Genomic DNA, 26181 nt, shown 5'->3' with positions numbered 1-26181 from the left:
ATCGAGTGGAGCCCAGCTCAGTGCAGAGGGGGAAGGCGAGGACACAGGCCCTTCCTGAAATAAGACCTTCCACCCGACACAGGGCAATACCACTATAAAATGTTCTGTAAATTATAAACCGGCATTTCCCAAATTGCTGCACTGATTTCTGCGCTCACATGTAACTTTCAGCCCATGCACCCAGATCTAGTCTCGTGCCCTCCCCTGCCAGTGCCGCAGCAGAGAGCCCCTGGGCCCAGCACAGAGATTTGGGAGTTGCTTTCTACATGGAGTGGCAGAAGGTGTGATGTGGGAATCAAGCGATGCCATACCCGTGAGCAGGTGCGCTCCCAAATAAACAAAGCAGTTCGCCTTGCATTTGCCTTGCTCTTCAGAGCATTTCAAAATGTCAGATTTACCTGTTGTAACCAAACTGGGTGGTTTGTAGTTATTATTGAATATCACTTCTGGAAGCACTAAAGGCTTTACAAAGATTCATCTAGTATTTTTACCTAATTTGGGGTGAAAAATCCAAAGAAAGAGATGGCTTGCCAGTGTCCTGCAGCACCTGTTTGGCACCTACCGCCGGTTGCTACCGGCAGGGAACAGCCTGGCACTGGCTCCTGTCCCAGCAGGATGGCTGGGGACGCTGATGACACTGGTGATAGGTCCGCCCAGCCATGTGCCTGCCCAGCCACGGTGACCCTGGCACTGTGTCCTTGTGCAGCAGAAAGCCCTGGGCATGGCAGGAATTTACTGTACCCGTCTCCTTTGCTTACCAGCACGCATGTGCTGTATGCAGGGATGGGTGCCGGCATGAGCCGTTTGTAGGGATTCTGCACAACGTGGAGGGTTTCCAAAGCCCTCGCTGTGGCCTGAGCTGGAAGAGGAATTTACATTGACATAGAGGATTTTGACCTGTGCTCAAATAACTGCTGCAGTGGAGAGAAAGGTGGGTAACGTCACCCGGCTTCAGCCAGCCTGCGCAGGGTCCAGCCCTAAGACTGGAAAGGCAAGACGCTGCTCACCCGGGCATTTCAAAGCCGCATTCACTTTGAAATGTATGCATCTACTTTGAAAATAGCACTGCATTTAGTAGCAATATTATTTTATTCCAAAAGCATAAACTTTCTAACTTAACAGAGCAGAGGTGAGGGAGCCAGAGCACTAAAGGCAGGGAGGGTGCAGCGTGATCCTGTAATTTGTTTTGAGATGCTTAGTGTAAAAGAGTACCTGAGACCAAGTGACAAAAGAAAACCAATCGATAATGGGCAATGACTGCGTAGTCCAGTAAAATACCAGCTGAATTATTAACTTTGACATTGTTACTGTAATCAAACTAATTTATTGACATAGCTGCTATAATAATTCATTTCCAGTAACTTAGATAATTCTGCTGTGTCAATACATATGAGGTGACAGGGGAATAGGGCCAAACCACGCTGTGGTGGTTTTATAATAGTGTTTTTAAAGTGAGGGAGGGCATGGGGAGGAGACAAACAGAGCTTGTTTGGTAGTTGGCACCCCGTGCCTTTTTGGTTTTGTTTTTCCCCAAATGAATGTGTATAAACTGATTGCAGCCGTTAGGTTTCTGACTGTCTGATAAATGAATTGTTAAAACCAGGCTCTGGGTGAGAGCAGGTGATTAAAAACAAACACCGCCAGTCTCAAACTGGTGCTTGCTCTGTTTCTGAAGCAGCTGGAAAGTTCTCCACGCATGGAGCAGCTGTGGTGGGTGGCTGGGATGCAAGTGTGGAGGGGATGGATGGGGCACCCGGGGCTTGTCCTGCTACCTACCGCAGCCTGTGTGCCCTTGATTGCCACAGGTGCGTGTGTGAAGTTCAGACCATGAGCGAATGCAGGCTCTAGGGCGTTTTTTTCACCTTAAGACTGCTTTTAGTAGGACATTTTGCTGACAGCCACGTGTGGATTTGAGGATCCTGATGGCCTACGGCTGCTTGGCTATGCTTGTGTGGTGCATCGGTCAAGCTCGTGCAATGCCCAGGCTGAGCTTGCACAATGCACTTCTTGAGCCTGCACGATGCACTGGTTGAGCCCAGGCGATGGGTTGGTGTGTGTGGCTTTGCCGTATCCCATCTTAGCCTGGAGCTGGGGGAGCAAGGCACAGGAAGGGAGAGTCTGGACAGGCTGTGTTTCCCAGACAGCTCGCTGGGTCTTTTAATTATTATTGCTTACGGGTGGTTTAGTTGCTGTTAATCGACTGCAACAGCTACTTGTGCTTTCAGCCCAGGGTTAAGGCTGGAGCAGGCAAAGGACTAGGACCGCGGCAGTGCAGAGGGGGTCAGGCGTAGGCAGCCCGAGTCCCTCTCCAGGTCCTGGGAGCCACCGTGGGCTGGAAGGAGGCAGCCACTGCCACTGCGGGGTCTGGCATTGGGGATGCTTGGGGACATGGCTCTGGGAGCACTGGGGTGAGGAGGGGACAGTGCTGCTGTCGGGGAGCCGGGGCAGGGGCGGGCAGGAGGGGCAGCCCGGGCATATGGTTGCTGGTGTTTGAATATTGCTGCCCGATGGATTTGTTTATCCTGGGATAAATGCTCCTGGGTGCTTGACAGCTTGTAGCTGGCCTCATTAAGCTATGCCTCTGCATTCCTAATTCAGGACTACAGGCAGCTGGCTGCTGGCACTCTCGTGGAAGCAGGAGCTGTTTTCTCCTGCCATGCACAGCACAGGCGCCAAGGACAGTAACGTTCAGACCATTTCTTTGAGCAATTACACCCAGGCTTGGAAGCCAAAATCTTGGTTTCTGAGTCTTAAAATACCAGCCGCAGATCCTGGGCTGGATTTTGCAGCATGTGCACTGTCTGTGCCCATTGCCTGCCAGCAGTGGGACATGGGTGGGCTTGGCTGGCTCACTGGCAATGGGTGGGCAGCAGCACAGGGGCTCCATGCCAGAGCTGCCCTCCAGCAGGGACACGGAGCACTCAGGGCTCCACGTAGACCCCCCGGAGTGGGGCTTTGAGCATGGTCCATGGAAAAGCTTTAGGACAGTGATGCTAGGTGACTTACAGAGCTGCGCTGCAACCCAGTGATCACCTAAATGTGGGTTTCGACTAAAAAACAATAGACATATTAATAGCAAAGAGATTTTTATTGATGACCAAGAGGAGTTGTTATTTCATTAACAAGGGATGCATCAAAGTATTTGTTTCTAAAGCCCCCTGTGGCATTGACATGCTCTTTATAAGAAATGGCAAACCATATTCTGCACATGGGGGAAGGCACACAGGCAGTTCAGACAGACTTGCAGTATTTGTATATGTTGTACATCTGCACTGATGTGGTCATGATACAAACAGTCCCTCTGCTTGCACCCAGCACTAGTTCCTCCTCAGGCGGGGGCACGTCCTTCCCTAAGGTCAACTGTGATGCGGCTCTGGTGGCTGCAGTTTATTAGACCAGATCAAGGTTCTGAAAAAATCTAGGATATTTTTCCTGCCTCAAAGGTATGCATCCATGTGCTTTGCGAACTTGGGAATGTCTTCTGTGAACTACTTGTGGTGTAATTCAGAGATGAACATTTCAGCTGTGTGCTGCCTTTGCAGCACTAATTGTCTCTTTTTCTTTACTTTGATTGAAATGACTCAGCCACAACTTAATTCTAGGGGATTTACCAAAATAATTTCTGGGCGAGTACTTTATTAGATACTTTCTGAAAGATAACCATGGCATCAGCAAATGGGAGTTTTATTTGTGTCAGCTGGGGACACACAAATGGAAACTGAATTATCTGGACCCAGTGTGGGAGAGGAGCCTGGCTGTGGTGGGCAGGACCCAGGGTCTGTGGGGTTGTGACAAAGTCGGTGTCTCAGGGTTAGTTAGGTATTGAAGCAACAGTAGTTTTGAAGGCACCAGTCTGGAAGGAGAATCCCTAACCATGGTAAGTTTGAATGTAGCCTTCAGTGAGTGGTGCAGAGCAGAGAGGGACAGATGGATGGACACTACCGCTGTGGAGTATCGCTTCTGCAGGAGCCCTTGCCTTAGGTTACGCTGGTGAAGAGTCATCTCATGTCTTTGGCTTCATTCCTGTGGATTTACACCCCAGTGTGGGCAGAAAAATCTGACATATTGCTGGCCTTGGTCTTTCAAGTCATACTGGGGAGGATGGTAGGAAACGCTCTGTCAGAAGCTCTTCAGTTCAAATATACTGTGTATTCATCATACACGAAATGTGTGTTTTAATTATGCAGTAGCAGCAACAGATACCAGAGAACGGGGCATGCATTTAATAAGAAAAAGAATCAATAAAATTTGGTTTATTATACTTCCTAAAAGCCACCACAACGTTGCCTTTATTAAATTTCTGATCAGCTTATAAGACTTGGGAATGGCCACTTTAAAACTAGAAATAAATTTTGCCACCTGGTGAAATATTGTCATACTGCAGGCTGGCAGAGGTGTAGTGACTTCCAATGCAGTTGGGATGGTTTATGTCTCCCACAGACCTCCCTGTCCAGTTGTGAAGCATTTCCATAAACCAAGATGTACTTCTCCAGGATTTTGCTCTCTGGCTGAGCTGTAGGATAGTTTGAATCATCCACTGTAAAGGATAGGTATGAGTTAAGATGATCTGAAGTAATTCAGGTTTGGGTTGATCTTTACGTTTTTTTGTTTTTCATTATATATTTAGAAAAAATCCTAATTTTACATGTGGTATTAAATGGGTCTGTACCCTCAGTTGTCTTTGGAGGTTGCTCTCAGGCTGTCTTGAAGATGCCTCCATACCCCGGTCTTGGAAGATGTGCTGTGGCAATGCAGCACTTCGCTGCTGGGCTTTGTAGAGACTGAACTGACCTCTGGTTCCATGAGCCATGGGCTGGTGCCCACCTCAGGGGGGTTCGGAAGGAGCAGGAACCCTGCAAAGATGGGACTTGCGTGTTTCTGGAGGAAACTTTTCACTCCTCAGCCTTTAGCTTCAGAGGGGCATTTTTTGTTTGTTTGTTTTTTTTGTTTTAATCTCAGGACGGTGCCTGCGTGTACCCTGTGTAGGAGACATCACCATGTGTGCAGCAACCCTATGGGTCCCCTGCCCTGCCAGTGGCACCTCTGGGCTGGGCCCTGCTGGCAGCTGCCTCTGCCAACACAATGTCCTTCTGCAGTCAATGAGTACATGTCTTGCTTTGCCACCTTTGGGGAGGACACGGCAGCCTTGGCAGAGGACAAAAAGGACAGTAAGTTCTTGCCCTTCACAATGTAAATTTATCTGGACGTTTAACCTGCCGGGCTGCTTTATCGCTGCTCTGCCTGCGACACTGGGCTGGCATTGCCAGCAACGGAGACTGCTTCTGAAACCACATTCTTCAGCAAAGCAGAGATCGTTTTATTATTATTATGGTTTGGATAAAACATTGTCATTAAAAGGCTCCAGCTGAAGTTTGTCATTGTGGAAGTAACGAGGCTTTCTTCTGCTGCTCTGGCTCAGGAGATGACTGACTGCAGGGATGGCTGATGAAGGAAACGCTCCGGTTGGAGAGAACAGTAATTTGCAGAGTCTGTAGCCTCATCTCATCTTCCTGTCAAGGGCCTTCAAAAGATCAAGAGCAGCAGCATGCAAGGAGAGGAGTGGGAGAAACCTGATTATTCTGAGGTTAAATAATTTATTTCCAGAGTGTTTCAACACAGCCAATCCGTTTAAATTAGTGACTCTCCCCCTCTTCATTAGACGCAAGGTAATAGCACAGATTTAACAGAAAAATGAGCAGCTTCTGAAGACCAGAAAGGGCTGTGAGGTGGTTTAGTGCAAGGGCCTGGCAAACGTGTCAGTGGAGGCTTTACCTGTCCTCTTCTGAGGAAGAGTCATGATTTGACCTGTCCAGGAGATAGACACTCCATCACATCTGGCGGTTTTAGTCTAAGGCCACATTCACTGTTTTACATACATAGCACCTAAATTGTAATTTCAAACTCTCTGGTTTTAGTCTTGAGCCACTGAACCTCGTTGCATTTTATTCTGCTAAATGAGATGCCCTACAAAAAGCTGATATTTCCTTGCCTTCATGACATTTATGTACCATAAAAGATGTTAATATTTCAAAGATGCCTTTAGTTTTAAAGATTTTAAGTATCAGTATTTAAAGATTTAAGATCCCTTACACCTGAGTTACAGGAGCCAGCTCTCCCCTGTGGGGAAGAGAGGCCTCTGGCGCATTGTCTGCCTGTGCTGGGGAAGGGATGGAGGGAGGCTGTGGTCGAGGTGGGTTTGAAGCATCACCAGCCTGTGATGTCCTGGCGTGGGTCAGCTCTGCGGCACGGGTGACTTCCCACCCCAAACCCGCCCATATGTGCTGTCGCCCTCAGCACATGGGCTTCATCCCAGCTCCAGTGGAACATCTCTCTGGTCTTGGGCTGTAGCACAGTACTTAGCCATGAAGACTGGTCCAGACTCACTGATGGGTGAGCTCCCTTGGATGGGGACTCCAGGTGCTTGCACATTGCACAGCTCTCATGGTGGGAGAGACCGGCTACAACCTTTCCCTAAGTTGGCAGGATGAGACAAAACCTTGCCCAAATGTGGGCAAAGGGTTTCTAGGCATGTTTTTGTCTCTGTTCTTTAAAGCCTGTTCATGTTCAGAGCCAGTGAATTGCGAATACATCAGGCAAAATCCAACTGACTCCAACCTGTCATATAAACCACAAATTGTTGGGAATTACGTCTTCATACTATAAAGTCACCCTAAAACGGGGTGTATACTTCTTTTCATCTGCAAGCCCAAGAGCCTTCATAAATGCTAAATTTATTTTTTTCTAATGGATGCATGTAACAACTGTGGCTCCCCTCTATGCAAACAGCCTGTATGTTGAAGGGTGGAGAAGGTTTGTTAAATCAGTATGTTTACAAAAAGTCATAATAGCTGGGGCTTCTATCCTTTGCTACAATTTATTATCAAAACAAAGCGGCTCAAAATATAAACACATTGTCTTTAATAAAATGCTTTTGAACATATTTAACATATTTTATATTTAACGCAGTTCTTTTATGTTCTGCAGTGGACCAAAGCAAGGGCTGAATTTCTGCGCATCCCCCATTAGCATCAGTGTTGGGGCCTGCCGAGACTGCCTTGTTCTTTAGGGCACCAGCCTGGGTGAACTCAGTTAATTCTCCTTTTGACTTCATTCCTGAAAAATTTGAAATGTTCAGAGGGAAACCAGAGCTTGATGAAGCCGGCCAGAAGACTGCCACTGGCTGGGGTCAACCAGAAATGGCTTGGATCTACAGAGTGAACCGCAAATCACCAGTCCAAAGTCCTGCTCTGCTACCGCTTCAGAGCATGCTGCCTGCCGGCGAGCTGCCTGCCGGCGAGCTGCCTGCTTCAGATCTGCCAGCCGGCGAGCTGCCTGCTGCTGCTGCCTTTGTGGTGCACTGGGACTCTGTGGGCTGCTAAGATATGCCCCAGATAGGGTGCTGGTGCTCTGTATTTTCACAGGCAATGCTGGGGAAAGGCAGGAGTGCAACAGGCAGGACGCAGGCGTGGGAGGGCAGAGCCCCTGCCAGCCTTTTGAGTGCTCATGCAGCCAGGGCTCTTTCTCTTTAATGTGCCTGGGATAGCCCTGTGGCCCTGGCACCCTAGCGGGTCTCTTCATGAAGCCCCACAAGCAGTTAAATCCTGACAGAAATGGAAAATTTGTCTTTGCACTTCCCAGAAGTAATGGAAACACCAAGGAAAACGGAGCATGGAGGTCTTTGGCTAAAAGACACCCAGCATTAGTTTTGCGGTGTGTGCAGCCTGGGAGCAGGATAACCATCAAGCGTATGCTCGGTTTTGATGGCAGTGGTGCTGGGGAAGGGCTGAATTCAGCCCTGCAGGGAGCACTGGCAGTCCCCCAGGCTGCGGGCGCTGGGGCGTGCTGCTGCCTGGCGCCGGGGGAATAACTCACTGCTGCTTGCTGAAGCCCGGAAAAGCTCTGACCCTTTTCAGCACAACCCCCCAGGACGGTGCTCACCGCAGTGCCCATGCTTCCACTGAGAAAAAACTGGGAAACCATAAAAGTAGCAGCCGGTTAATTTATAACCTGTTGCTCTCAAGTGAAATGGCTGCAGATTAATAATGCACAGAAAGGATCTGGGACTCAGCCAGCCTTCTCAAAGGAGGAATCTCAGGAACATTAATTCCAGTGAGCTACATGGTGACTTCAGTTCCCATAAATTGTCGGCGATCCGCAGGACACAGCCTGTAAATACCTTTCCGGTCCCGTCGCTCTTGCCAACGGTTTTTAGAAAAGATCCACCAGACCCAAGTTTGCTGGACACGAGAAGCCTATGGATTGCAAGCTGTTGTTTCAGAAGCCGAGTTTGGGTTATTGCTTATTTGAAAGTCCTCCAGGATTCCTGGGTGCTAGCAGGCAGCTGAGGGATGGTTCTTTTCCCCTTTGCACCCCTGGCTGCAGATACTGTTTCCTTTCCCCCTCGCACGGTGTCCATGGGAGCTGGGAGGTCTGACCTTGTCGTGTCCATATAACGCAGCTGTGCTAGCTCTTGCTGTGGTGGAAATCCTGCTCAGTCATCACAAGAAGCTCCTGCTGGGTCCAGGGAACTTCTTCACTGAACACCTGAGCTTGGAAGAAGCTGCCCCACAGAAGCTGGCTTGGTTTGCAGCTGGGATTAGATGGGAACAAGTGCAATAGCACACTAGCGCACAGATAGTCATGCATATGTATATATGAAATAAATGGGCATTTCAATTATTCACCATCAGCCAAGATCAGATCCCAGGGTTAGTGAAGCCCAGCACTACCGGAAAGTGCTGGGGAACATCCTGGGCACGTGGGACTTGGAAGACTGGAGGGCCAAGGGGTCACTGCGAGCCAGAGGAACGCCTCAGTCCTTCATGGAGAGTGGCCTTGGGTGTACCGCTTATGTAGGTAATTCATCCCTGGTCCCAAATCTTTTACTGCATTGGTGTGATCTAAAATACTTCATTGAATACACAGCATCTTACCTGCAGGCAGTCAGATGCTCCCACTTCCAACACAGATCAGCTCACCCCTAAGGCCATTTTGTCGATGCCTCTGGTAACCCAGTATCACATATTTATTTGAAAATTGTTATCTTCTGCCTTTGTTACTGTGTTTATAATTTGTCAAAACAGTATTCTTAAAATATTCATTTCCACATAATGAAAAATACAGCCACTGCATTTAATTTTTTAAATTGTATTGGGGGATCTGTTAAACAAAAACGGGGCACTGCCTGCACCCCGAGAGCTGGGACATGCCCCCTGTGAGACCGAGCACCAGCTCTGACTCTGCACAGAGACCCATGATGAGCCACGGATGGAGGAAGCACGTGGAAAACCACCACTGGCTTCCCCAGGGCTTTCTTGGCCCCGCTGGGCAGAGAGCCGAGGGACATGCCTGGAGGCAGCGTGGCCGGAGGGGGCTGGGGCCAAAGTGAGCTGGTGGGGAGGGCTGTGCTCAGGATCAACTCTTCCTCTGGGTGAAAACTTCATCAAGGGAGCCCGAGCAGGATTTCAGCCTGTAAAACACACTTTGCATCCCACCAAAGTTCCTCTAACTCTGGGCAGAGACTTGTGCATCTTGAAAAAAGCTGTTTATCCTTGCAGAGTACACTTTTGGGGAGCTTTTTGCTGTCTCTGGGCAACCAGACCTATCAGCTGTTGTTCTTCCTGCTGCTGTTCAAGATAAAATAGATTTGCTTTCTGTGGTTCCATTTCTTTCATTTTACAGCCTTTAATGCTCTCTTGCATTCTGCTTTTTTTTAAATGTAGTTTCTTTGTTGTTTTTTTTTTTTTAAACTGAGGTCAAATTAGCTGGTAAAAGGAAACTTAAAATTAGACCCTCTGCAGATCTGAGGCTGGGTGGTGAGGTGTTTCTTCCATGACCTGTGGGACTTGCACTGAGAGTGGAGCTGCAGCAAGGCTGAGTGCGTTGGAAAGCCTGTCCCTCGGCGGCAGATGTGCCAGTGCTGGCTGGGGGCTGAGGCGCAGGAGCTGCAGGGAGCTGTGCTGCAGGGATGCGCATGGCCATCTCAGCAGGGATGGTTTATCCGATGCCAGGGTTTCACTTCTAAACTTTCCGGAGGAGCCTGTGCGAGGCAGCAGGAGGGCTACTGAGACCAGCTGCCGCCTCCCTCTCCCAGCACTGTCTTCGGCAGCCCTGGCCACCAGCGCTGCTCCGTCATGCCTCACCATTGGGCTGATCTCACCCTGCCTGCTGCTTCAGTGGTGGGGCCGAAGCCCTGAGCCGGTCCCGAGGCAACACAGTGGAGACCCAGCATCACCCCACTGCTCCCCTTGGGCTTCCCTTTGCGTTTACCTGCATTTGCCTTTCCATGACTAATGGGGCTGGTTACCGGTCAGCCCTGGTTTTGCACTGCCCTCTTCTCCCACCGACTTTGAAATAGGCTTCTTCTTTCTATATTCTGCTTAAAAATTCACACTTCAAGCTAGAAGCCAAGTACTGCGGGTTCCCTGGTGACTTTCTGGTGCCACAGACCCAGCTCTGTCCCCAGTGATGCTGCTGAACAGCCCCACATCACAGCGAGAGCTCGCACCGGGGTCCAGCCCCTGTGTCAGCCCTGCCAGTGCCCTGACCCCCAAATCCCACTTATGGAAGCATCTGAGCTGCTACTCTGAAGATAAGCCAGAAGGAGAAAACTGTAACTAAGCAAAAAACCAGTTAAATAAAATGGTGGAGACCATCGCAGGAGAGGTCTGTGCTCAACTACTGTTGCCTTTTACAAGTCTTCAGACTTTAACTAGCATGCGATGAAGTTTCTATTCTAAATTATTTAATGTTATCTACAAATGTCAAGTGAATGAAAAAATATAATTTGGGATTTGTTACTCTTGCTGTCTAAAGCTTATGTTTTAATTTAGAAAATGTGGCAATTAGCAGGGGATCTCCCGGGTATCTGAAGTCTTATTTCAGCACATCGGGCCAGTTTGGGTGCCTGACACCTCCTCCTCACCAATTTTGTCTTGCTCTTTTGGGGAGTGATTCATGCTTTACCACTGAGCATTATTCAACTTCCTTATTCTCCCACAGCGCAGCAAACACATCCATTTCTCACAATTACTTTACGTGCAAGATTTGGGCCTCCTTTTACATGCTTGTTTTGCAAATAAACATCTTGGGTAATGCTGCGTCTGTGCAGCCTGTTTGCTTTCAAATTCATGTGCTCAGAGCGATAGCGATCAGCGCCAACATCATTGATCAATGCGTTTAAGCCTGTTTGCGAGCGTGTGAGAGGCAGGCAGTAACGCTGTCAGTCACGCTGGGATCACAGGGTTGCTCTGGCTGTGCTAAGCTGGGCTGATGTTTTAGTGCAGCGGGTGCCTGTTGTTGAGGTGAGGGGTGGCCACCAAAGGGAGGAAGCTGAAGACGAGGGCAGCAGACACCCTGACACCTGGGGCCTGGTGCTGCTACCGTGGGACCCCTGGGGCTCCAGTCGCATTGCTCTGGGGGTGACAGGACCCACGCTGGCAGGGCTCGGGGAAACTCGGGGAAACCAGCGTAAGGTGCTTTCACCGGGACAGCTCGACCAGCATCGTGGCACCGACTGTTGGGCAATCACCGTTGGTGTGCATGGCTGGCACAGAATGAGCCCGCCGGCTGGGTGCTGCTGACACGGTCATGTGCACTGAGCACTGAGCACCCACCTTGCTGCTGGCAGGGACCCAGCCCCAGCCCGCCCTCGGAGGCACTGCTCTGCCCACAGGGCACAGCAAAGCCCGGGCTTTGTGCACAGCCACTGGGACGTCCCGGGCTTACTGAAGCCCGGGGTTTGCTCCGCACGTGCTTCTCTGGCTGCTGGCAGACCATGGGTGGCAGATATCTTCATTTGTCCTTGCCCGATAGGACCTGACATGGGGCCACAGAGCCGCAGAGCGATGCATGACACTGCAAAGCGACCACAGCCCAAACCACTGGGCTCGGTACCGCTGTGGCCCTGAGTGGCTTTTTGGATATGGTGCAGGAAACGCTCTGTCTGTAATTTGGTTTCAGTCTGTTTGGTATGAAGAGCGTCCCTTTTTATGTTGAAGCATCCACATATGAAGTTGTTCATGCTCCCTTCTGGTCCCCAGAAGTGAAAGATTTCAATGCAGCAATCACTGTTTGCCAGCTCCTCGCATTTGCATGCTAATAGATAAAAATTAACCGATAGTATTTCCAGTTCTGCAGTGACATGCTAGGTTGAGAAAATTTAAAGAAAAATTTAAATAAAGGTGCTTTTGATATTATTAGCTGCAGAGCACTGATTTCAAGGTTTCCATCAGCCTGTGACTGTTGACATTAACTCCTGCACCCGGATGCTCAGGCTCTGCCCAAGCTGCAGGAGAGGTTTACACGATAAACAGGTTTCTGCCCTGGGGCACCCACCCAGGGGACACTTCAATAAGTCCTTTATGAAGGCATCCTTTTTCCAGGAGAATCTCCTCTCAGGACAGTAGCCAAGAAAAGCTGTAATTTGAAAGATGAGCTTTGCTAGGTATCTGTCCTCTGTGTATCAGCTCGTGGCTGTTTCTCTGGGGTGCCAGTCCACACTGAAACATGGTACCACTGCATGGCAATCACTATAAATGCATCGAGCAGCAAGGGAACAGGCAGGGCATTTGAAATAAGGGAAAATTGCATATGGTCATTTTCTGTTTCTCCTCTGAAGGTCATTTAACTTGGGAGAAACACATGGTGACATTTCACTGGCTTGCCGGAGGAGCACACTGAATGCTGTTTTGGTGATGGGTTGGGTTTGCCCATCCTAATGATGCTTCCAGCGCATTAGTGGTCACTGCTCTTCAATATGAATCTGCTCTAGAAGCTCAAAAGTTTGTGTTAAAATTACATAATGTAAAAAAAAAAAAAGTAAAATAATGTAAATAATGTAAAAAAATGTGGGAACACCCTTGGTGAGAGGGGCTGCGGATGATCACCCCTGCAGGCTCTGGCACACGGGCTTGGCTGAAATGCTTCAGACATTGAGCTGGGTCTCAGATTCAGGGGTGCACAGAGTCCCAGTCCTGCGTGCTTTTCCCACCCAGCACTCGAGAGGTGTGAGCTTGGCGTACAGCGGGTTAGGAACTGCAAAGCCTGTACTGACGCAGCAAACCGAACCAGCCTTCCTCAGCGGTGCAGCGCGGTTCCCATAGCTGAAGGTCACTAGCTGGAAGACTGTGCAGATAAAATCTGATCTATGTGAACCTGTCAAGACCTGTTGTATTGTATCAGCAGGTGGTGCTTTTGCAAAACTCACTTAACCATTTATTGGAAGGCCTGTTAGTAAACAGTGCTTTACAGGTTAGGATCAACCATTCTCCATCCCCTGACGCTTTGTGCACAGCCCGTCGGGAACGGGCAGCAGGGAGGAAGGTGGGCGAGCGCCCTGTGGCTCCTCTCGCCAGGACAGATCGGCTCCGCCAGCCGTCACAGCCGGGCGCCGGGGGCTGCGCTTCCACCTGCAGCTCTGTACAGGGTGTTGGAAATGGCTGTGACACCGCGTCCGAGGCAAGAGCCATCAAGGAAACGGAGACCGGTTATTCTGTCGAACTTTTATTCTGACTGATACAACACATTGATTTGGTACACAAACAAGCTAGTTTTTAAAGCAAACAATGATCTCAAAGTCATCTTTCCATACACTACAGTTTCCATAACATCTTTGACAGAAGTACAACATATTAAAACCAGTATTAGAAATACTACTGTAGGGAAATTTAAATACATCACATAAAAGGCATCTCTTTACAGAAATGCAACAAAAATACACCACTCAAACAAGTAAATGGGAAACAAAAACTTTCATTTACACTAAACTCTTTGAATTAATTTTTGAAAGTGTGTTCCTCCAGCCATGTCCCGTTACAGCAGCCATGGCTGGCAAATAATGCTTGAACTCCTTTTCTGTAAACAAATTAAAAGCAGGCGTTCTTTCCCATTTTCTGATATTTAAAGTAGCTTCTTCATATTACCCCACCCAAAGATGGACAGAACTGCCTTTTTCCAAATATAAAAGTAAGTGTCCTATTTCACTAAGAAAAGGCATGGCGTAACAAAATTATTTTAAGCAAACCAAAGTGAAAACCCCTGACACTTAAGAACAACTCATGTTCAGTTACTCAAGAAGTGAACAAGGGTCCCTTCCCACAGCCGACTGAAGGCAATGTCACGTTTGAGCTGTTCGCTCATTACCACGTATTTGATTGACTGTGTACAGGAAAAAAAAACATTCTCCTCTTGCCGCTATAAAAGAGCTGATAGAAGGGGGATTGCTTCACTCTTCCTTGCAGAACTTCTCCCTTGCTGTCCCGCTTACGATCCCAGAGTCGGCTGTATGCTCTGTAAGTGCTGCTGCTCAGAAATTTCTTGACAAAGAATGATTCAGTCTAATTGTTAAGGTCATCCCGACATATTTTACAAGCGACTGGGTTTGTTTATTTGTTTTAAAAAGCTAATGTACTGAACAATATGAATCCTCCAGGCAGCAGAACAGGCTTTTTATATTCCAAAAAAATTTTTTAAAAGTATGAATCCTGCAAGGCACTTTTTCACAGAAAATGAGTAATATTTTTATTTCACCATGTTCCTGAAAGTGCTGATTAGTAAATGAACTGGGGCTAGCAGCACTGTTGACGTGCAGGCATGTGTAGTCGTTACACTCAGCACTGGCTCACACACAGTGCAGCAGCTCGCCGGGGCCATGCGGCTCTGAGCGTGGGGTCCCACAGCCTGAAGTACGCAGTCAACTTTTAACTGAAAAAGGAATTTATTGCATTAAATTGAAGAAGATGATGAGACTGACAAAAGAAAGGCAGTACACCTTAGGAAATGTGCCTCTCTGTGGTTTTAGTCTGGCTCTTGAATTAAAGACATTAGCCTTTAGGTTGTACTCAAATATCACCCAGATAAAATTAGATTTATGTAGACAGTGGCTTCTGCTGTCAGATTAATTATTTTTGACTGATAAGAAGATAAGCAATCAGACAACGCAGCAGCAGAACAAGAAAAGTGAGTAGCCAGTTTCTCTTTTGAGTAATTACTTTTATAAACAAAGGAAGAGAAGTAAAAATAAAGGTTCTGTGCAAGAAATTCCTATCAGATGCAGGATTACATTTGCCTTTAAGGCCCCTGAATTCGGTACTATATGGCACATAGTGTATGGTGTACAACTACACAATATATTGTATTTTATTGTATTTGCATCTAATTTCACCCAAGAGGCCATGAAACCAGAGACATTAGAGGCTATCATCTACAAAAGGGTGAAGAAATTGAGGAAAAAATGCAGCCGTTGTAAAGATAAACTTCAGATGTGACACAAATGGATTAGTTTTCTAATAAAACCTGAAAGTTACCTGGGGGAAAGATCGGGCTAATGCACACACTCTACCCACCTCTTCCAGTCTGCTTTATTTTAAAAATTCCCAAAGCTGCCATATCTCTCAAATTTGCTTTTGTGCAGGAAAGAAGAAATAAACTATTTTGGGGTACTATTTTGGCCACTTTGTAGGACATTTTAGTAATGAAGAGGTTTTGAGTGGCATCCCCATTACTTAAAAATCATTTGATGTTCACTTTATTCCTGGACATGTGCATTTCCAACTAAAACAACTCATATGAAAGCAGTATTTTTGGCTTTGTAAACCTTTGCCATTAATCTACAGGAAGAAGAACACTTACAGTCTCTTACAACCTGTTTATCACTCTCTCCATCTGCTCAAAGTAGTTTTATAGCGTGCTTTGCAAACAGCACTTCTTGTTATGCCTGGGTATTTCACAGGCTGGTATTTAAAAAAAAAACCCAACAGATTTCTCATTTGTGCTATTTGTCCCAATGCCACATCCTCCTCAGCAGCTGAGCTTACTTTAGCATCCACGCAGAATGAGTATTTATCAGCACAATCCATGTGTCATGAGACTCGTGCTACCTTCAGTTCTCAAAAGAGAATGATGTAACATCATTGGTACAACACAACCTTTTCAGTTTTAAGCCACTGGAATCCAAATAAAGTCTCCTAATTTTGTCTTCTTTTAATTCTTGTATATTTACATATATGAATGGCAATAACAACAGAATGTAGAAATAAAACCAATTCCTTCTTCTGTATTTGAGAATTTTTGGCACATTGGATAAATAATTACTCGGCACTATAGGTCCACTCAGTAATACCATTTTCAGCTATTTATGCAGTTGCTAACATGTTACGGATACCCCAATTCACAGTAAGATTTAAAACTACTCGTTGGCAAAAGTAGATTCCATGCAAATGGATCAATGTTCCTTCATGCCGTTGTCCGTTGGATTTCCTCTGACAAGGTGATTGATCTCTCTTTCCACTCATTGTTAGAGCACTTGGAGACAGCGTTGGCTGCTTGACAGAACTTCTGGAGGAGGATCTTTCTGAGTAGCAGGTAAACCCATGGATCCAGTATCTGGTTTAGCGAGGCCAAACGCACAGCTGTCAAGAAGAAATTGCATTCCTTGTGCAGTTCTGAGCTTTGGGCTTCACTGGAGAATCCCTTGCAGTGTTCAAAGGATGTGTGGCTGAAGATCATCTTCAACATCGTTATCTAAGGAAAGTTAGGAGGAAAAAGCAATATATGGTAGGAGACTGTTATGTGTATATGACTATATGCAAATATCCCTAAAGAAAAAAATCCTGTCATGAAATTTTTTTCCTCCCTCATCCAATTCAAACTGTGATCAGAACAAATAAGCATTGGGAGAGCAGCTCAGTTTGTGTGTGTGTATAAAACAAGTAATAAACATGATACCTTTCAGCTACCAGTCACATTTATTTATAGATCTCATGCTAAAACAAGGTAGCGCATGCTGCTTGCCTGCTTGAGACACAACTGAAAGCTGTGTGCTAAATTCTAGAGGTTCAAGATGGCCTTGGCTAGAACAGAGTGACATATTTAGGAATCTGTTTCCCACAGCATCCGAACTGGCATGACGGAGAGACACTATTTACACTGTAAAATGTTTCACATAAGTAGAACCTTCTGTAACTGATGTCTCCCATACCTCACAGCACAGATCAGCAAACTGTGGCCTGGGAGCCAAAAGCTACATGCAGGTTGATTTTTTGGGGGATTAAATGCCATCAGACATGGTAGCATCTTGATTTACAATACCAGTTACACAGGATAGGGCTGTCGGGGTCCTGCCATGGGTATTACGTGGATGGCACATGTCAGACCATAAGCACTGGTCAGCAATAGTCACTCATTTATTCAGAAAAGCCAAAGAAGAGGCAGCTTTGATTAATACTTTCACCCCAAAATCTGTACTTTAAGGTAATTTTATCGCTTGTATTTCAAAGTGCCAGTGAAGATAGGTGCTGTTGGTACGTTACAGGCAGCAGGGAGGATCCATTTTTCTTATGGGTTGCTACAAGGCTTACAATCTTTAAAACACTTATAAACTGAAGACTGCACTATAATGATTCAATCAACTAAAATAACAATACATTGTACATTCTCATTTTTCAAATTAAGACATAAACCTGCTTTACAGCTATCAATGCCATGAGCCTTGAAACACAAGGACACCTTTATTCTCATGTTACAGACTCGAGAGGTAAGACTGCCAAGAGCTGCTACAGGCTGCACAGAAAACCTGTGACTGAAAAAGAACCCAGCTTGGGATCTCCAGTGCAGTGCTCCAGCCACAGGAGCATTGGTTTTGTTACCAGGCTGCTGCTTATTCAGGTAAAAACAGTAGAAGCTTTGTTTGTTTGTTTGTTTGTTTGTTTGTTTGTTTGTTTTTTTAAAGCTGGTAATCTAGCTCACCAGAGCTGGTGTGTGATGCTCTCATATACTAATATATAACCATGGGAAATATGAATCACATTTTGAAAGATGTCAGATAGATATAATTTTCCATGGTTTAGTCAGTATCTGTTGCCTAAAGTTTTCTCTTGAGCTTTCTGTAGCAGCTGCTTAAAAATATATAATTTTAGAGGCTTTTAGTTGCTTCTTTGCAGATAAGCTACATTAGATTTTGTACTGCAATGTTTCTTCCAGGAGCCCATAAACACAGGGATCAAATTGTCTTCTGAGCAGGCACCTGCTATGCAACTTGCTGCCAAATGACGTGCGTATCAGCTGTATAATGGGGAAAATACCTGTGCTCTTACACCTGGCTGCGATGCACAATGAAGCTCTCGGGTGCTTTAAGAGCAAGGAAAAAGGCAGAGCTGATGTGAGCATGGGGCATGCTTCATAATGTATATCAGGTAACTGCAAGCAGGCCTTGTCCTTGGGTACCAGGTCCTACCACATGTGTGGCACTACCACTACCTACCACCACTGTGAAGTGTGGCAGTGTGAAGTGACCTGGCACTTGCGAAGCCAGGGGTAGGGCCTGTGTCGTCAACTCTGTACTCCGAGGACAGGGCTATTGAACACCTAACTTTTCCTGGACAGGTCCTTTTTTTGCTTGCAAATCTCTTCTGGGCATGACTGTCTGAATTTACTGTACCTGGAAATCCTGCAGAATTGAGATGCAATATGTCTGCACATTTTGATGTGTCTGCTGTGTCTGTCAAGGAGGTGGATACCTATGCACAATGGCTCTGATGAACATCTAATTCACTGTCTTTGCAAAGGTCGGAGGTATCATACACTAAATAAACTGGCAGCCAGTCCTGAAAATGCAGGGAACAGCCTGAGGGACGAGACTCACAGTCAATTACTCACAGCCCTGTCCAACTTCTTAACTTCAGCCTTTCAAAAGAACCAAGATAATCTGCACCAGCAGCAACACAAGCCAAGTGATCCCAGCCAAGGTTTTCCCACAGAAGGCTGTCTTCAGAGTGGAGTCAGAAAGGTCACGTCTGGACTGCTGCTGTCCTCATAAACTGGGACAGCCAGAGCAAGAGTGACCAGGAGCAGAGGCTACGGGGGAGGATTTTTCCATTCAAAGGGATATTCTGGGTGCCAGATCAATAACCATGTGTTGACCTTGGAAAGACTTAGATGAGTCCGGAAGGCAGGGCGGCTTGCACAGCAAAGTAGCATTGTTTTTGTTTCTTTAAATAGAAGCAGTTGAGGATTCTTACTGCATTTAATTTAAATAAAAATGAAAATAAGTAACCATTGGTAGAGCTTTTTAAAAATACAGACAGATACAGATCACATCAAAAGGCCACTTGTACACCAGACCCACACAACCACAATGCTCACTTCCTCTGCCACCTCTGGCTGTTTAGGACACTGTCACTGACACTGTCACTGTCACTGTCACGGCTCGGTCTATGCTGCCTGCAGCATCTGCCTCCTGTGCCCACCAGAGTCCAGCACAACCCACCTCCTGACGGGGACGGGAGCATTACCATACCATAAAGAGTAGCAGTATTATGTAAATATGCTGTGCCCATGTTAGAGCCAATGGAAGCCACACCGCATTTGTCATTCCCAGTATCCGGATTACTTTCTCCCAGATCAGCTCTTCTAGCTCTTCCTTTGGGAACTCTGCAATGACCCTTGTTTTGCAGACCTTGTTGTTTTGTTCTTTTGTTAGTGAACCCATGGAGCTACAAAAATATCAGGCTAATAAAATACATTTCCCAAGCAGACAACTGCTGCTTATTTTTATTTTTATTACATAATATTCCTTTACTGGAATATTTGTTGGACCAACAATTGCTCTACTGGAAATATTATCTGTTTGATATTCTTAGAGGTTGTTTATCATGGCCTGTACTGGTCTTCTAAATGAATTAAAAGAAAGACTGCAAAAGGTAGAGGAACAACATCAGGTGGAATAAAGTCAATGGAACTACACAATTTATGGCAATGAAAGTTTGGCTCAAAATGCATATAGTAATATGGTTGATAATTGTATTTTTCAATTAGAGCAGATAAAACTTTACTGTTATCACTGAATGTAGTTTTATAATAACATTAAACCTCCACTGCTATGGCTTTCAAACTTACAACCAAAGACAAGATGCATTTTGTGAGATAACTTTACAGTGTTTTGAATAAAGTTGGATTATAGTACACAAGAACTTTTCAGGTTGCTTCATAGGCTCCCCAGCTGGCAAACATCACTGTGATATATTGCCACTAGCTTAACTTTACATGGGCAGCCTGTGTTACCTCAGGGACTCCCAGGCAGCTTACAATTATAGTGCAAAGAATTTAGAATGAACTTCCACTGGGGCGGGGGGGGGGAGAACACACGGACAAAAACTTTCCCAAAGATATTTTTCCAGTTTCAGAAACTATGTTGGAAACTGCTGCTATCTGCAGTAAAAGATAGAGAATAAAACAGCTGATGTGCTGAAAGGTGCATATTTTTGCCAAGCAAGAGCTGAGTAGCTGGTCTGGAATGTGGGGTAAGAATCTGACGGGATATTCCTGGCCCAAGACTGCAAAAATCTTTTCTTGAGATAGCTTCCAAAAAACCAAACACGTTTTCTATGCATCATGAAGACAGGAGGATTAATCCTCTTACACTGCTTCTCCTCTCCCATTAGCCCTAATCTGTTGCTTAAATAATTCTCTCACACATAAAGAAGCGAGCCGTAGAAGGAACAGAGGATTCTCCTGATGAAATACAAATAGTGGCTGTGATGAGAGAACCACAGAAAGCCACGATGGAGAGGATATGATTTTTCCTTGTAATGACTAACAATTACCTATAGTCATGTACCATCTTGTTTTAAAATCAAAACTGTAATTTATTCTCATAAAATTTTTAGGACTCTCTTCTGGTGCCTCTGCTGAAGCTGAGGCAGAATGAAAGACTTCAGTTCGAGCATGCCAAATGCCGTTACAGACTCTGCTTGTGGACCCCTGAAGGAGAACTTCCCATTGCCTTGCATGAACATGGATTTCTTGTTTAAAATAGAAATACTGCCTGTCGCAGGCAAAACTAACGCAAGTCCAGCCAACGAGACTACAGAGGGGCATGTTTGGCATCCACACCACCTTAACCTTGGTTCACCCCCTCACTGTAGCCGCTCGTCCATCAGATTGACAATAATCCAGAAAGGATCTAACTTACATGGCACCTGACAATCTATCTTTATTAGCAACCTTCTTGCAGAAGGGCAATGCAACACCTCCTGGTGTGCATAGACCACAGACGTATCAATACGTCCTGGGAAGGACTGCTTCTCAAGAGCTGGCTCCGCATCAAGGCCATGCTGCTTTCTGCATGGCAGCACCACACACCTGGCATGTGCGCAGGCAGCTCTACGTGCAGCGCTCTCTCATCTGCCACCTCGCAGGACGCTCACTGGCAGAGCAACCTCCACTTCTCTGTTGCTCAGAAACATACGATAGTTGAATAATTTGCAATCCTCTCAAAGAATTACTGGAGAAGGCTGAGGATTTTAATAACAACATGTTTACAGAAGGATAGTAATGCAGGGAATCATGACAAGGTCCCATCCAAGTCTAGTGGGATTCCAACAAACGTGGTGTAATTTTTACCACTTGGTTGTGACCTTATGTAGACAAATACAGTCCAGCAAAATCCAGTCTTTTGGCAAAACTGAAATGATCAGTACGCTGGGGCAGTTTTGAAACAGGTGGTTATTTCAGCCTCAGATGGAAGCGGAGCATAAGTGGGAAGAGTTACTGATCCATAGAAAAGGAGCCATCTATTTTCCTTGAAGCTCAGTGGTATCACTGTCTTTTTTTCTAAGTGAAGGTGCTTTCCATCACTTTGTCTTGCACATCTAAAAATATTACAAAATAATATATTTTTAATAAAAATACCTGTAAAGGAGATGTATTTAATTTCTGTCTGACAGGAGGGTTAAGGAGAAGTATTTTAATGGGAAAAGCAGCATAATAAAAGAATTGTATGAGAATTCCAGTTTGTGCTGCACCAGTGTTTCTGTGCAATCAAGGAATACCTTCCTCTGTTTAACCTCAGACTCATTTCAGTCTGCTGTCAGTTTAGTTCAATGGTTATGCTCCACAGCTGAGCATCAAAATAAATAGAAGATCAGCGTGAACTGGAAACCACTTATGATAAAGCAGTATCTTATTGAAGTGGAGCATTTTCCCAAGTTCTCCATGCTGCATTCAAGTAAGATCCTGAGTGAGCAACAAAAGGAGACAATGACTACATAATGTATGCACTGCCTCTCCTACCAAATGCAGCATACATCAAGAAAAGGAGGGACGCTTCATTAAGCCATTTAGAGCATAGCTGCTATCGTCAGAAGTTTCACTTTTCTGCTAAATCACATTTAATTTTGTCATTTTCATCAACAGATCAAATCTAAAAATACTGTCTGTGTAAAAGGGCATTGTTTACCTAATAGTAATAGTTGTCAGAATCCGTTAGTCCTAGGTTATAAAACTCAGATTTCTTTTTTTAAAAAACCCCAAATCTCCTCTGAAAATCCCTGGATTCCTGTTTCAACTAAATTTCTTACAACTGCTAAATGATGCAGCTATAGGTTAAATGAGTTCTACAATCTGGCTTTCACTGAAAATGCACTTGCATTACTCCATGGTCAGTCATCCAAAAATCTGGCCTCTTATTCCTAATTTGTACTTTGTAGTTGTACAGGAAACATTGAAGTGTATGTATAAATATGCTTCTGTAGTCATGACTCTTTTGAGAATATGCTGACTATACAGCGAAGTTTTTCAGAACTCTGCAGAACAAGTTATATGCTTTCAAGTGTTGGTACCGCACAGGGAAGTGAACCATTGACAAATTCACTGTGGATTACGGCTGTGTCACCCAGTGGGGCAGCAGTCCTCCACGCAATCGTAAAATGCACGCAAAGCATTGCCAGCCAGTCTCTCTTCAACTGGCCAGGCCTTTGACTCGGAGCGTCAGGCTCCTCGCCAGGGAGTGAGTTCGCCTTCCATGGCCAAACCTCAGAGAAGCCCTGCTTTTACCAGCTCCCCGAGCGTTTGCTGGAGGTGTCAGTGTTGTTTACAACAGGCTGTTTGACCTGGGCTCTGCTCCATTAACTCATCCCATTAACACTTCCCACAGATCCATTCAGTAGAGCGAGTGTAGCTGTATCAGTTTGACTTCTGACTGTTAAATCTGCAAAAATGCCACAGGAAGGAAACCACTAAGAGGAATCCCTGCATCCTCACTGATTTTTCTGAGTACTCTGGTTCTGAAGGAAGAAAAAAAAGTCCCTCATCTCAGGGATTTTCTCTCGGTGCTACAAAGCCGGTTAAACCCCCCAGGTGCAATAGCTCCATGGCCCCCAGGCTGCTCCAGGGAGCAGCATGGCTCCTGCTACCTTGGCTGCGGACGGCAGGGCAGAACCTGCATCCCAACAGAAAGACTACAAAAGCAAGGGCTGGGAGGCAAACATACTTCCTTCATTTAATAAATGCCTTCTAATTTTTTCATCTGTTTAATTATGGACAAGCATGCAACAGTTAACTTCTGTAAAATAAAGAAATCCTAGTGTCTCCCATTGGGACTTAACTGCACACGCCAGCGGGCTAGCAGGATGTGCCACAGCAATGTTAATAGCTAGCCAGGGGGTCTGGGGCTGCAGGCAATCAATGCATGGAGACACAGAAGCAGTGACAGGGCAGTCTCCTGGTTTAACTTATCAAATCTAGCATTCCTTGGGGTCTGAGGAGCAGAATGTTATTCTTTCCTCTCAAGTTTTCACTCAATTTTCAGTGTGGTCTCATATTTTACTTTCATCACAAGCTCTTAATGATCTCTAGAAAGTTAACTTACAGCCTCTGACTTATTTTGGGGTGGGGTTATTTTGGAGATTTGGTGGAATTTTAATTCATTTACAAGAATAACATTACTTAAATTAATTTGTTTTTTATTTTTACCTCATCCCCATTGGCTGTTAGCTTTGTCAGCCATTCCTCTTGTCACAGCCCCATTTACGAGAGCTCAAGTTCTCTGTGCACAAGAAGGAAGAAGAATCCTTCTCTGGCCATAAAGTACCTTTCACATAACTTCAAAATTACCATAGCTAGCTTCAGCCCTTTCCTGCTTATAGATCCCAAGTATAAACTTTCCAAAAACCATACTATCCTCTGACAGCAGAATAAGCTGGCCTCTTTACATGGGGTACTGGACTCCTGGGTGTGCCCTTGACGCACATGGCAGAAAGAGACATAGATTCAGCCTCCTCCACTCCTAAATCATGAGGGGGGGTTTACCCCAGTTTGATAAGAAAGAAAGGGCATAAGCGAGGAATAACAAAATAGTGGAAAGAAATGCAAGGGTCCTTTAAAAAAACAGAAACAAAAAGCCCAGAATGCTGCCATAAATCAGATACAGTGAGCAATCTGCTGAAAACCAGAAGGCACTTGCACAGTCACAAGTCATACCTTTTCTCATAAACCACTGAAGTAAGTTTTGCTACAAGGTGGGAGCAAATAAAAAATCATAAACGGCTGTCTCCCATGAGCACAGGGCTCCATCACAGTGAGGTCTCGATAAACTTTCTCACAGGTCCCCCTAAATGAGGCACAAGCAGGTTTTTGTTCCCCTTGCCCCGTCACCTTCAGACCCCTATGGTGCTATCGAGCAGGTACAACGTGCTGGTCAGGCTGTGCTGGGCAGGAGCACAGCGTGCTCTCCCTGCCTCTGGAGCCCGCTGCTGGTGCCAGCCACTCTCCCTCCCCTCTAAATCTACCCCTTGTCTGCCCAGTGCCTGCAGCTCTGTGCCGCAAGCGCTGCTGACTTCAGTGTCCTGCTCCCAGACCCACGGTCTCCTTGTGTCCTGCCTGTCTCCTCTGTACGAGACCCTTGTTTTCCTCAAGGTCCCTCCCTGACTCCAGTTCCTTTGTTTTATTTTTCCAAATACGCTGCACATGGCTATCCTCTTGGACCTCTCCCAGCTTCTATCCTACCAGCCTTCCACACCAGGCTCTGTCCCTGTCCCCACTTTCTTTCCTCAGAGGCCATTCACGGCCATACTCTCCATGAGGAACCTGAACCGTTGGTGCCTCCCGCCTTGCCCAGGCCAGCAGCTCTCAGGCCACCCTGTCTCCTGCCCTGAGGGAGGGAGGGAGGAGGCCTGGGGTTAACCCACAGCGGCAGCAAGGCGACCTACCAGCAGCGGTGACCAGCAGGCTGAGAGGACACACATGATCCCCAAGAGCTGGATCAGTGTCTCCATGGCGATTCGCCCCCACTGCTTGCTGGAGCGTGATGTAGTCGCTTTGGTCCGACAACGAGACACCAAGGCCTCGATGGTGGCCAGGTTGCATGCCATAGTCACCACGAGGGAGAGGAGCCCAAGGATGGCAAAGGTGGAGGCGAAGAAGAGGCTCCCGGTGAGCTGGCTGTCGCTGGTGCTGATGAAGCACCAGGTGCCGGGCCACTGCAGAGTGTACTGGCCCAGGCCGGCAATGGGCAGGAGGGCGAAAGCGAACACGGCCAGCCAGATGCCGAGCAGCACCGCCTTCGTCACCCGCGTCTTCATGTGGCTGGCGTACCAGTGGGGCGCGCGGATGGCCAGCGTCCTCTCCACGGCCATGGCGCTGGCGATGAAGAGCGGGCAGAGGCCGAAGACTGTCATGCTGAAGCCGAAGAAGGCACAGAGGTGGCCCGAGGTGTCGACAGCGTCCCAGGCGCGGTCGGACAGGTAGACAGAGATGACGATGGGGCTGGTCAGCAGCTGCCCCAGCAGGTCGGTGAGCGCCAGTGAGCCGATGCACAGCAGGAAGGACCGCTTCCGCCGGCTCTTCTTGGCCCGGTAGCTGCGGGAGACCAGCAGCATGGCCAGGGCATTGCCCACGATGCCCGTGATCATCATGGTCAGCGGGAACGCCACCGAGACGGTGCTGCAGCCCTCCGCTGCCCGCCCCGTCCCGTTGCCCCGCTGCCGCATGGCGCCGGGGTCGGTGCCGTTGGGGTCGCCCTGGCACTGCGGCCAGCGGCTCATCCCGGCGGGCAACCGCCCATGGCTGTGAGGAGCGCTGAAGCGAGGCGCGGCGTTACCGGGCGGCGCGCAGTGGGCGGGAGCTGTTACAAGGCGGAGGCGGGCGGGAGAGGGACGGCCCTTCCCGCCGCCAGGGGAAGGGAGAGGCGGCGCGGCACGGCGCGGCACGGCGCGGCACGGCGCGGCACGGCGCGGCACGGCGCGGCACGGCGCGGCACGGCGCGGCACGGCGCGGCACGGCGCGGCCGCGCACCTCCGGCGAGCCGCCGGTAGCGGCACCCCGCCGCCCTCAGCCGCGGGGTCGGGAACGCTGCAGTGCCCCAGGACGGGTCTGGGGGCCCGGCGGCACCGGCCGTGCCCCGCCGCG

General features: G+C 47.2%; 1 protein-coding gene and 1 long non-coding RNA gene across 3 annotated transcripts; one reads left to right on the top strand and one right to left on the bottom strand.

Moving 5' to 3' along the window:
- The first annotated feature begins 738 nt into the window (after positions 1–738).
- On the top strand, positions 739–19491 carry LOC148052079 (uncharacterized). Its single transcript, XR_015699231.1, has 4 exons — positions 739–931; positions 16299–16362; positions 17525–17664; positions 17980–19491. It is a non-coding gene; the product is annotated as an uncharacterized LOC148052079 (long non-coding RNA).
- PTGER3 (prostaglandin E receptor 3) lies at positions 13483–25879 on the bottom strand. 2 transcript variants are annotated; one of them, XR_015699230.1, is made up of 3 exons: positions 24984–25879; positions 15631–16521; positions 13483–14703 (listed from the first exon to the last, which is right to left on the bottom strand). XR_015699230.1 is itself a non-coding variant. In XM_009461190.2 (2 exons), the coding sequence occupies exons 1-2, from the start codon at positions 25815–25817 to the stop codon at positions 16234–16236; spliced, it is 1122 nt and encodes a 373-aa protein (XP_009459465.1). In that variant the 5' UTR covers positions 25818–25879; the 3' UTR covers positions 13483–16233. The 2 variants fall into 2 exon arrangements, 1 of the variants encoding a protein (XP_009459465.1); XM_009461190.2 differs by having other exon boundaries at positions 13483–16521.
- Between the last annotated feature and the right edge of the window lie 302 nt (positions 25880–26181).

The sequence above is a fragment of the Nipponia nippon genome, unplaced genomic scaffold (genome assembly GCF_047370975.1).
Source record: "Nipponia nippon isolate SJK-2023a ecotype South Korea unplaced genomic scaffold, ASM4737097v1 scaffold_5, whole genome shotgun sequence".
In the NCBI taxonomy this organism is placed as follows: domain Eukaryota; kingdom Metazoa; phylum Chordata; class Aves; order Pelecaniformes; family Threskiornithidae; genus Nipponia; species Nipponia nippon.
The sequence above is the reverse complement of the archived record's forward strand: the minus strand, read 5'-3'. Positions and strand labels throughout refer to the sequence as shown.